The sequence below is a fragment of the Piliocolobus tephrosceles genome, chromosome 13, assembly GCF_002776525.5.
Source record: "Piliocolobus tephrosceles isolate RC106 chromosome 13, ASM277652v3, whole genome shotgun sequence".
Lineage (NCBI taxonomy): Eukaryota > Metazoa > Chordata > Mammalia > Primates > Cercopithecidae > Piliocolobus > Piliocolobus tephrosceles.
In genome coordinates this window covers 14,558,500-14,571,499 of record NC_045446.1, presented here as the reverse complement: position 1 = coordinate 14,571,499, position 13,000 = coordinate 14,558,500, and the positions used below count along the sequence as shown (strand labels likewise).

Genomic DNA, 13,000 nt, shown 5'->3' with positions numbered 1-13,000 from the left:
TTTAAGAAAACTTCTTGTAGCACAGTTCTTGCCTTATTTTTGCCTTGCATGTGTGCACTACTGACTGCAATCCTGAAACCAAATAAGGTGTAGTCTAGCACTCTTTTCCAAGCATGAATCTTTACTATCTATATTTTATGCCCTTTAATTTGTTTTCCAGAAAGTTGTCTGATGTTAAAAATTGCAAGCTATAACTAAGGAGAGAATAAATAAATTAACCTTTTTATTTTTTCAGACTGCCAATTCTGCTTTAGCCAGGAGAAATGATTTAGTAAGCGTATCTGTTTCAATATGGAACTTCTCATAAAAGGAAATCCCTCTACCCATTATATAAACTTTGAGCAAATATGGAAAGAAAAAGTAAATACTCATCAGTTGGCCATGGAGACCCACTGTCTTAGTTTAACCCTCATCCTAGCTTTGACATTGCTAGAATCTTGCTGACGTTTCTTCAGGTGTGTTTTATCTTTCAGGAAACTGAAGCGTAACATCTGGAATAGTGTGGACAAAACATCTGTGGTAACTCTGTGAGTATTTACACTTTTTTAGGTGGTAATGGACATAGCAGGGCTCACTAGCCTAGACAACCCCTCCAGAAGCCAGGCATCTTGAGAAGTTGTCAAGTCAGCTTTGCAGAATTCTACCAATGTTCAAAGACTACGGAAAGAGGAGGATGATATGGGAGTTCTAATAATAAACACTTGCAAAACAAATTATCACCCAAACAAAGATTGATAACAATTATCTACTAACTTTAATTTTTAAAAGCATTTAATAGAAAAAAAATACCTGTAGACATTGAGCTCCTGGATATTGGTGGTATACACAAGCTGCGCCTAAAATATGTAAGTGACAAGAGAAGACCAAAAAATAAATTTTTGTTATCAGAATGTTGAAGCTTAATGATACCCATGGTTAATAGATATTTGTAGCTTTTAAAGGGGACTGACAAGTGGCATATCTATGAGCTCTTCTTTCACAAGACAGGGGAATTACCAGCCATCCCACAAAGAAAAGCCAAATTCTAAACAGAGTAGTTGGCATGTGAACAAACACTGGCAGCCCCTTCTTGCCTAAAAACCACCGAAATAGAGTAGTTGATCCTCCTTAGATTAGAACCATAAAACAAATAAAATGGGTCAGAGCTAAGCTCCTTTAACTAAACAGGATGGTGCCTAGGGGGACACTATAATGTTATTAAACTTGACATATGAAAAGAAATAACATGTGAATCTAAAAGGTGGTTGGCCGGCAATTCATTTATTTATTGAACAAATATGTATTGAGGGCCTGTTATGTGCCAGGACTGAGGATGTAGCAGTCAAAAAGCAAAACAATCAAATCAAAACTGTAAGCCCTGCAGTTTACATTCCAGTGGTGCAAAACAGATAATAAAGAAATTAATATGCAAAATTAATCTTTTGGATAGAAGATGGGAAGTGGGGGGAGACGGCAATTATAAATATACTGATCAGGGAAGGACTCACTGAGGAGAGGATGCTTGAGCAAGGACTTATATAGGAGGTGAGGAAGGAAAGCAAATATCTGGGGTCACATGATCCAGGTGGAAAGGCCATCAGGAAAAGCACCTGGAGCTTCTGTGGAACCATGAGAAGGACAGTGTGGCCTGAGCAGAGTGAACCAGGGACACAGGGGCAGCAAGTAAAGGGGCCAAATCATGCAGATGGGGTGGCCACATCACCAAATGCTCAGACTGGGATATTTTTTAGAAAGAAAAGGGATTCCAAAAGTCGTCATATTATATCATTTTTAAAATATGTGTTTATTGGCTGGGCACGGTGACTCATGCCTGTAATCCCAGTACTTTGGGCACCCAAGGCAGGCGGATCACGAGATCGGGAGATCAAGACCATCCCGGCTAACACGGTGAAACCCCGTCTCTACTAAAAATACAAAAATTTAGCTGGGAGTGGTGGTGCGCACCTATTATCACAGCTACTCAGAAGGCTGAGGCTTGGAGAATCACTTGAACCCGGGAGGCAGAGGTTGCAGTGAGCCGAGATCGCACCACTGCACTCCAGCCTGGGTGACAGGGTGAGAATTCATCTCAAAAAAAAAAAAAAAGTATGTTTATTGACCTGAATTTGGTCTTATTATATTAGTGAAGCTATAAGATAATTCTATCCAAAATTTATTTTCAAAATAAAAATTTCCTGAAATATCTTAAAGTGATACAAACTTGTGAACATTCAAGCAACTTTAAAAAAATATTGGCCAGGCATGGTGGCTAACACCTATCATCCCAGTACTTTGGGAGGCCGAGGCAGGCACATCATTAGAGGTCAGGAGAGTTTGAGACCAGCCTGGTCTTAAGTGATCAGACACAGTGAAACCCCGTGTCTACTAAAAATACAAAAAATTTGCCAGGTATGGTGATGGTTGCCTATAGTCCCAGCTACTCGGGAGGCTGAGACAGGAGAACTGCTTGAACCCAGGAGGCGGAGGTTGCAGTGAGCCGAGATCGCACCACAGCACCCCAACCTGGGCAACAGAGTGACACTCTGTCTCAAAAAAAAAAAAAAAAAAAAAAAATTGATTATCTGAACATTTTTAAATGGTACAGATAATTATTCTTGATATGTATTCACATACCTTAATTGGTTATTTAGATATTATTGTCCCTAGCATTGTGATGTGGACATTTTTCAGGAACATGCGTTTTTTTCCATTTTTTAAAAAAAAACAGTTATTATTTTTACAAAACTGCAATCTTTTTTCAAAATTTCATTTTATGGTTAATATATTTGAAATTGTGGACAACTTTAATTGACGCTTCACTGTAGACTGTAATGTTTTTAACAGAGAACACATTTCTTCTCTAGATACTGGTGAACCTGTAAGTTCTGCTAAATGAAGAATCTTTTCATTTTTTATATTAAAATATGTAAATATTTCAGGCCAATATCGTCATAGGTGCTGTCTTTCTACCTTCATTCAAAGCACTTTTGTTCAATAATTTTCTTACAAGATAAAACTTTCAAGTTGTCTATATCTGTGATTGTTTTAACATTTTGCCAAATCTAGATATTGCAAAATCACAGACTTGCACAATTTTTCTCCATTTTGGTGGAGAATAAAAATTTATGCAAATAAAATTAGAACTCAAAATACATCAAAGATTTTTCTGAAGCACAACTGTCAAATTAGATAATTAAACCATATCTGCTTTCATCTTTTGATTTGTTCAATTCCTTCTTGGCTTCTGTAGGGAGAAATTTGAGCTTCTTCCTTTGCAAGCCTTATTTTACATAATTGTAACTTGCTAAAAGCTTCAAAGGCTGAATTTTCATGCTACATTCATTGAGTAATCGATCAAAAATTTTCAATTGGTCTTGAACATAATGCAATCTAAATTTGGGTTGCTTTACAAAGTGGTTTTTCAAAGGCTCAGGCATTCCCAAAATCCAATTGATGACACACAACACAGACAGGAATATACATATAGTAATTCTGAAATGTTTCCTTGCATGGTAGTATTTGATATCAGCTTCTGTCAGAAAAGTTTTGTAGATCAGTTATATAATCTCTGTGTGTGTGTGTGTGTGTATTTATTTATATTTATAAATTCTGACAATTTTAGTTTCTATTTTGACCGACAGAATACTGCAGCTTGTTTGAATGCAGTCACAAATTTTGTGCATATTACAACCAATTCCAAGTACATTTCTGCTCCATAGCTTGTTAACTTGGTAAGAATATTTTATCGCAATGCGTGCTCTATTAACATTTGTATTCCTATTCTTACAACAAAACAACAGTTTATCTTCAATGTTGAGCTTTTCAAGTAAATTTACAGTGGCATTAACAATGTCAGGTGTTTCACTTTTTGACTAGGAAATAAATTCTCACATATTTTATTTTGATTATTTGAATTAGATAAAAAACAAAATTGAAACATTTCGGAATTAATACATTTTTGAACGGAGACCTTTAATGACACTATTATAAAAAACATTATTTGAAGGTTTGCAAAGGAAAATCACTCATTAATTATTACCAGCTTACTTACAAGGACAAGAAAACGTGGAATTGAAAATGAGCAAAATTAATTTGTGAGTTATTTGATACTAATGCGAAGGTGTGCGTCACAATGATATATACACAGGCCTCCAGCAGCTGCCATGTTGAAGTCATTTTAAGGCATGTTCTTCTTAAATTATTAACTTTGGAAATAGATGCCAAAGCTTCTTCACCATATTCGTACCTTCTGGTTTTCAAAGGGATAGTGAGCCTGTATGGTTCATGGTAAATATTGACAAATATTTTCCAAATGTTGCATATTCGTTATCAGCTTTCTTGAGACAATTAAACATGTGCGTTTTGTTTTGGTTTTGTTTTGAGCTAACTGCTGAAAGGGTTTATTGTAAAATTGTAAAATTAAAAAGGCATTACCATATAATAAAAGAAATAGAGCTTCACATATACAAATAATAACAAAACTGCTTTAATAAAACAATTAGGTTACACTATACTCTATGGCAAAATTACTTAGCCTCTATTTCCTAAAATTTGTATGACATTAAGCCACAATTTCTCCCATTTTCTACTGACTCTGAGGAGGTTCCATGCATCTCACAGGCCACCCACCACACGACCATGGGAGGGCATGAGTGGTGGTTTGCCAAGTGGCCAGCAGGGGGAAAAGCCTCAGAAATGTTTCTGCTACCACTGAAGATCAGAAGAGTTAGCTATCTGACTACTTGTGCTTGAGCTCTTAGCTTTAACAGCCAGCACCCTGGATATAATTCTTGAAAGGTTGCTGCTAGCTAGGTTTCATCTGAAAGGAATCAAGAAAAAAGACAAGTTATCACTAGCCATCTTTTGCATTCAACCATAATTAAGTCGGAATTTGGCTGGGCACAATGGTTCATGCTTATAATCCCAGCACTTTGGGAAGCTGAGGCAGGCAAATCACCTGGGGTCAGGAGTTTAAGACCAGCCTAGTCAACATGGTGAAACACTGTCTCTAATAAAAATACAAAAATTAGCTGGGCATGGTGGTGCACGCCTGTAGTCCCAGATACTCAGGAGGCTGAGGCAGGAGAATCACTTGAACCTGGGAGGCAGCGATAGCAGTGAGCCAAGATTGCACCACTGCACTCCAGCCTGGGTGACAGAAACAGACTCCATCTCGGGGGAAAAAAAAAAAAGAACACTGTTCACTGAATATGTGTTCTATACACTGCTAGATGAGACCATGGAAGAAGCTGGAAGTAGGTCTGTTTAGCCATACTGGCTTACTTAATGCAAATACTGATAAGAAAACTTTAAATAAAATTGAAAATCTGGGGTAAAAAGTAAAGTTAATAGGATGTGACAAAAACAAGCATAAACCCAGGATTGTCTCAGGTAAACCAGGATATATGGTCACCCCAGAAAGATCAACGTAAGACTATGGCTTTTACTCCAAATGAGATAGGGAGTCATTGTGGGGTTTTGAGTAGAAGAATGACAGGGTCTGACTTTAGTTTTTAAAGGTGCCCCTGGCTGCTTGAGAACAGACTGTAGCGGGGGAAAGGGCAGGAGACCACTTAGGAGCCTACAGCTATAATCTAACATTGAGAACAAAGACAATGGTTCCCTAGTAGAGAGACAAATTCATATCCTTAAAACTGTGTATGTGTTTGGAGAAAAGAACAGTTAGGGGGTAAACCACCCCTGAGCTCAAATTTCAGGTCTGTGCTTCTGGTTACTTCATATAGGGAACAATGACGAATCAAAACATCATAGTACAAAATTACCAGCTATGAAGAGCATCTATTTAATTCATCTTACACTAATTCCATTCTCATCAAGCAACCTTTTAATTCTAACGTACGTCTATATAGACTTATCCATAGGAAGAGAATGCATATATGAGTAAATACAGCTGCTTTGCTTGATTGCTTTAACTGTAACCATAAATTAAGAAATTTGATTTCTAAGTTCTGTGTTTTTGTTTTTTGTTTGTTTTTTGAGACAAGCTCTCATTCTGTCGCCCAGGCTGGGACGGAGTGGTGCAGTCATAGCTCACTGCAGCCTTGACCACCTGGGCTTAAGTGATTCTCCTGTTTCAGCCACCTGAGTGGCGGGGACCACAGGCACGTGTCACCACACCCTGTCATTTTTAAATTTTTCACAGAGACGGGGTCTCACCATGTGGCCCAGGCTGGTCTCAAATTCCTGGCCTCAAGTGATCCTCCCGCCTCAGCCTTCCAAGGTGCTGAAATTAAGAGGCCTGAGCCACTGCACCTGCCCTATGTTTTTAAAATATATATATAATCACTTGTCAGTTTGGTTAGCTTCAGTTGGTTCCCTAGAGCTTCATCATCTCTGTGTAAACTAATAATTGAATTTCCTAATCTATTCAGCAGAAAATAAGACCTGGGAAGTGGTGACCCTAAAAAGTCACCCTGAGAAGACTTGTCTAAGCTGCCACCTGGCCTTCCTCAGGTGATCTCTGGCCTGAGCACCATTCCAGTCAAACAGCAACATGCATCTCTGATGCCCCCACAGTAACAGAATATTCCTAGTGAATCAGACAATACTCTGCCTGTGACCTTGCACTCATTAGAAAAAATTTAGTTCTTGGCCGGGCACGATGGCTCATGCCTGTAATCCCAGCACTTTGGGAGGCCGAAGCAGGCAGATCACCTCAGGTCAGGAGTTCGAGACCAGACTGGCGAACACAACGAAACCCATCTCTACTAAAAACACAAAAATTAGCCAGGCGTGATGGTGCGTGCCTGTAATCCTAGCTACTTGGGAGGCTGAGGCAGGAGAATCACTTGAACCTGGGAGGTGAAGGTTGCAGTGAGCCAAGATCATGCCACTGCACCCCAGCCTTCGAGACAGAGTGTGACTGTCTCAAAAAAAAAAAAAAAAAAATTAGTTCTCAAAAACTCAAACTCATTCCTCTGTGACGATTTTCTCAATTCTCCTCCTCTTTCCAAAAACATCTTTAGATTAACATTGAGGCATTATTTTTTCTCTTTCTTGGATATATTATTCTTCTTTCATACCATTTTATGTGGGATACAATTAATTTTCAGAAATGCACTCAAACATCCATGTTTAAGGACTATAATAAATGAAAAGTTACCAGCAAGGGACTTGTGTTATCCTGAACAGAAAGGATCTCTGAAGTCTCATCAAGGTTACTCTCCTTTCTGGAATGTTGATCCAGGGCAAGAGGAGCTGGGTTGGAATATTCATCACTGTCCTGAAGGGTGGAGCGTTCCAGTTCCTCCAATAAGGCATCTACACCATAAGAAGTAAGAGAATCATGACAGAGAATATTTAAGTCTCTAAAGTCATTTTCTCCTTAAGTATCTTCACTGTGCCCACATTCATCTCCTTCTTTTCTTCAGTTATGGCTATTTTCAAATACTTTCCCTTATTCCTTATTTCACTTCAAGAATGTGGTGAATTCTATCAAGAAATGTTTAATGCCTCCATAAATTGTGGTTTGTTTCTTATTTTCTATGGTTGCATTCAATTTCATAGTCTCATGCTATAATTTGACTTTTTATACTACAGGTATTAATTTTCATCATTCATTTAGGGTAGACTGCCCACAAACATCCCTAATTAGAAAAAATAAAACTGGGCTGGGTATAGTGGCTCATGCCCGTAATCTCAGCACTTTGGAAGGCTGAGGTGGAGAATCCCTTGAGTCCAGGAGTTCCAAAACATAGCAAAATCCAGTCTGTATTAAAATACGAAAAAGTCAGCCCAGCACGGTGGCACGCACCTGTGGTCCCAGTTACTCGGGAGGCTGAGGTGGGAGGATCACCTGAGCCTAGGTGAGCCTGCAGTGAGTCGAGATCACACCACCACACTTCAGCAGCCTGGGCCAAAGGAGTGATACACTGTCTCCAAAGAAGAAGAAGAAGAAGAAAAAAAAACAGACAAAAAAAGAAAAAAGAAAGAAAGAAAAAAAAAATCCTAAATGCTTTTTCATATCAGAAAAATATAAGCAATTATATCACCATTTTTCAAAACACACGAGGGAAATAACACTTATTCTTAATCCTAATATTTTTTCTTAAATCTTAATAATTATCCTGAGCACATAATAAAATTCTCAAAGCAAGGTATAAGTATTCTGTCTTTTAGGGTGTGGAGAGAAAAAATGGGGAGAAAACTGAGATATGACAAAATCAAGTAAGATGTTGCAATTTAAATAGTTGGGATTTGTTACTCTCATAGTTTTTTTTTTTTTGGAAAAGTATCTTACTAGTACCTATCTGTTATAATGAAATAAATAATAATAAAAGGTAACACATGCCAGGCACTGTGCTCAGGAGTGTACACATTTCATTTAATCATCCTAACACTTTGAGGCAGATGATATTATTGTCCTTATTTGGTAGATCACAAGAAAGAGACAAAAATAATTTGCTTAAGCTCATGAGTGCAGAACCAGGACTTGAATCTGGGCTATCTGATCCCTAGCCCCCGCACTAACTGAAAGTTAGAAGTTCCAGTCTCCTGTCTTAGACATATTCTCTGGGTTATCTTGAGCATGTCATGTCCTTCTCTGATGCAGTTTCCTCATCTACATAACAAGGCAATTGGATTAGAACAGTATTTTTTAAATTATGGCTCAATACCCATTAGTGGATCTCTAGCGGATTTCTTACCACAGGTTATAGTTTTCGAACTTTAAACACAGAATTGTATTATATCTAAGGACCTGTCTACATCTGAAGTTCTCACATAAGGAAAATAAACTTCACAGGTCATGTAAGAAAAACCCAGATTTTTCATTTATTTTAGATTTTGGAGGAATGAATAGTTCTTAATGGCATTAGAAGAGATCTAATCCTTTTTTTTTTTTAACAAATGAAATCTACAGAGCTTTCATAATCATTCATTTCTCAAAAATGTTGACTTTTATGTACCATTTTAGAGATAAGCAAACTGAACTAAACTTTAGGGCAAATGAATAACTGTAATGGGAAAAAAGAGATGAGGGGGAACCTATAGCATTAAAAAGTCGAGAGACTTATAATTAATTTCAGTGTATGAACTTTATTTGGATAGTTAAATCTACTTAAAAATGAAACAATCAAGACTATTGCACACTGACTGGATATTAAACAATATCAAGTAAGTACTGTTTAAGTGAAATAATTATATGTGATAATATTAAGTAATTCTGTTAAGTTTTTAGGTGTGATAATGGTATTTCACAATATTAAGGAATTACTATTAAAGCTGTTATGGTTATGGCAATGGCATTACAGTTATAGGTATAAACATATTTATTTATTTTAGAGGTTAGTGCTAAAATATTTACAGATAAAATGACACCTGAAATTGTTTTAACATAATTACAGTGGTGAAAGGAATGGGTGGTCATATATATGAAATAAGATTGATGAAAAATTGATTGTTTAAACTGGTTGATGGGTATATCAGAATTCATTAAACTATTTTCTCTACCTTTGCATATTTAAATTTCTTTATAATACAAGGTTTTTAAAAAGAAGTACAAATAGGCCAGGAGCAGTGGCTCATGCCTGCAATTCCAGCACTTTGGGAGGCCAAGGCGGGCGGATCGCCTAAGGTCAGGAGTTCGAGACCAGCCTGACCAACATGGAGAAACCTGGTCTCTACTAAAAACACAAAATTAGCCAGGCAAGGTGGCACATGCCTGTAATCCCAGCTACTCAGGAAGGCTGAGGCAGGCGAATATTTTGAACCTGGGAAGCGGAGGTTGCGGTGAGCCGAGACCGCGCCATTGTACTCCAGCCTGGGCAACAAGAGCAAAACTCCATCTCAAAAAAAAAAAGGGGGGAGACAGAAGAAAGGATAACTAAGGTAGAAAGAGAAAGAAAACTTTTTGCCTCAGATTTTTATTAGCCAGACCCCACACCAAATTTGAGAATTTTGAATTTTTATTCTACATCTTTCAATTAAGCTAGACCCCCTTTCTTTTCAATTTTCTAAGCTTTGCTCTAACTAGAAGCTAAAGATCCTCCTGAGCTCAAAATTAAAAGCCATTTACAATAAAGATGATAAGAGAGAGGAAAACATACCACTAAGAGCAGGAAGTTGCCCTCAGAAGCACCAGCTAACCAAAGTTATCAAAACCCTTCTTTCTGGGTCATGAGTTATAGGCTTTTCTCTTCCTGTTTCATGAGTCTGCATATCACCAACACTCTGAGGTTATTATGCCTTTTGCCAGATTTTGTAATTTGAAGATGACTAATTTCAGTATGACAAATATGGGATTCCTGGAGGGTGGGGGCGGGGGAAACGCGTATTGAAGACTCTATAATTCTTCTCTGTAGTCTTTTACTGTGGAGATGAAATAATATCAATATTAACATGAAAGGAATAAAGTGAGGTCTCTTGGGAGTCTCTATGGGTTGCATGGATTTCATTCGGAGGCAGAATCTGCTCCTGGTTCCTCTTTATCTATCATGCCTAATGCCTATGTAATGAGGGTTTAGGTAAAACCTTTTGGGTGGATACAAGCTGCTAGCCTCCGAGGCACTACTGCAGACAGGAAATATTTGCTCACTTGAGCCAACCTGTCCTCAATGCAATTTCTCTGCCAGCAGGAAGAAAGATCCACACCAAGTCTCAAGGGTAGTTACTGGGCTGATGACAATTTGAAGAAACTGTTGAAGTGTAGCCATCAACAGCCTGTGGAGATGTAGCCAACTGGATAATCTGCACAAATGCTAGCTTCCAGGCTACTTGGTACTTTCTGTATTTCAGGACAAGATTTACCTAACATTTAGCCTGCTCAGGAAATGCAAAACAACATACATTTCTGTTAAATCTGGGTTACTTCATTGGCCAGAACACCAGAACCAACAAACTTCTAAAATAGGAGAGCACCTTGTTGCTTAGTTTTGGTGTCAGGTGTTCCCGACAATGATACTGAAAAAGTTATTTTCTTTTTCTTAGTTTTCTCATCTGAAAAAGAAGTGGATAATACCTATTTCAGAGGGTTGCTGCAGACACTAAAATCATTAACATATGTAAAAATGTCAGTTTTTGCTTGACTCACTAAATAAGTATTAGTTTCCTTTTGAATTATTTGCCATGAAAGCCATTCGGTGTCCTCCCCGCCATAAAAAAGAAAAAATGGAAAAAAGAAAAAAGACCCTAGCCCTAGCGGAACTCAAGCAGAAATTCACGTTCTTCCAGCACTCACGTAGGATAAGAATTTGGATTCTACCGCAAGTCCAAAAAAGAGTCTGGCCCAGTATCAAAATAGACTTTACTGCCAAAGCAGTTTGATATTTATTAAACACTACCTTTTTCTCTTCATTGACATCTCTTGCCTCCTGGTAATCTGCCCTTACTTTTCCTGTTTCTCCAGCTTTGAAATCACATGCCATTTTGTTTAAGACAATGTAACAATGTGCAAGATATTTTTTGTTGTTGTTTTTTGCACTTTTGACATATCCCATCCCCAACCACACCCCAAACCAGGACACTGTGGAATTAATACAGCTTGGAAATTGGGTAAAGTTGAGTGACTCAATGTTAGTTAGATGCTGCCAACAGATGTTGGCAAAGGCTATGGAATGAGTCCCAAGAATGACAAATCTTACATTACTCCAAAGGTCTGAAATCCAGGATCTCTCTGGATAATGTGGCTAATAGTTCCACTGCTGGTTTTAATTGCCTTGGAGTGGAAGGAGGTGTCATATTTTCAGGCCATAGTAATCTCTTCCTTCAGAATTCTTCTGAATAAAAAGCTTAACAACAACATCACTAGAGTTAGAGTGCTATGCCTTCTTAAGACTAAAACATGGAACAAATGAAACCACTCTGTCCTTTTTCCAACCTCTACAGATCCCTCATTCCTATACTTCTAGTCCATTTTTTCTTCCTCATAACACCCCAACTTCTTTTTTGCTCTTTCTTTTCTTCCTCAAATCACATCTCTGCATTGTCTTGCTGTGTGGCCATCCTATGATCTCCGGTGAACTCCAAAGGGAAAAATGCCCATAATAAAACAGCAATTTCAATCACAATCCAGTCCAAAAGTATTTGCCAAGAGTTTACTCTGCGGTTAGCACCAAACTCTCCATCTATTTTGCCACTGCAAACAGTGAGCCCACAGTTCCTCATGCTTCACTCTTGGCAGGGCTGAGGACAGGAGAGAAGTGAAAATAAAATCTTCCATTACTACCCTCAGTCTAAGCAGAAGTATACCCCACCACACACGAAGATGGCAGCCAAGTCTTCACTCCCTCAGAGTTTCTCCTCCAGGAAGCTCCTCACTCACCTAATTCTTCCATTGTCCTACATCCAAGATGCTCGTCTCACAGGCCGTGAGCAACAGCTTTGGCATGTGCTGAAGAAGAGGACCGCAAAGGAACTGGATGAGACAGCATAAGGCAGCCTCTATAACCCTTTTTGGTTCCTGTATTTGCTTAGCACTTCCTCTCTTTTGATTTGGTGAGCTTTTTTTTTTTTTCATAGGTTATACAGTTTTAAAAATGGGATTGACATAGAAAGGTAGATAGTGAGATTTGAGTTATGGTAGTGCATTGGCCAGGGTGATAAAGATTCAAAATTAATTTTGCAAAAATTGAGGACCTACTCTGTCCCAGGATTCATCTTGGATTCATGGGAATGGCAGACTTACACTTGCATTTTTTCCAAGTGTAGGTACCCCACTCTAACTGAGCATCTGCCTTTTTTTTTTTTTTTTTTCTTTCTGTGAAGCTGGGGAACCACAGAGGCATAGTTTCCATCTTAAAATTTCCATCAGAGTTGACCAGCATCCATTTCATTTTGTTGTCTTTATTTATTCAGAAATTATGCTTATCTGCTTTGCTGCATGGATTATAAATCCTTAAAAGCAGGGCAGAAGTGGATTCATGCTTGGATTCTCAGGGCCTGGCTTACTCAGTGGTCCAAAAAGCAAACATCTATAGGGGGGTCACAGAGAAGGAAGCGCGGTTTGACACCAGATGTTAAACTGTGTGCATCTCAGTTAAGCATAATCCCTGTCTAGATACAC

General features: G+C 38.2%; 1 protein-coding gene across 2 annotated transcripts in view; it reads right to left on the bottom strand.

Moving 5' to 3' along the window:
- LPXN (leupaxin) overlaps positions 1–12,440 on the bottom strand; it is a 45,068-nt gene extending 32,628 nt beyond the window's left edge. Inside the window, exons 1-3 of one of the 2 annotated variants that reach the window (XM_023215540.2) lie at positions 12,260–12,440; positions 7,103–7,260; positions 790–836 (exon numbers count right to left, since the gene is read on the bottom strand). In XM_023215540.2, coding sequence (XP_023071308.2) covers positions 790–836; positions 7,103–7,260; positions 12,260–12,272 — 218 coding nt within the window. In that variant the 5' untranslated portion in view covers positions 12,273–12,440. Of the gene's footprint in view, positions 1–789; positions 837–7,102; positions 7,261–12,259 lie in introns of those variants that run through there. The other variant, XM_023215542.2, reaches the window with a different exon arrangement.
- Positions 12,441–13,000: the final 560 nt, after the last annotated feature.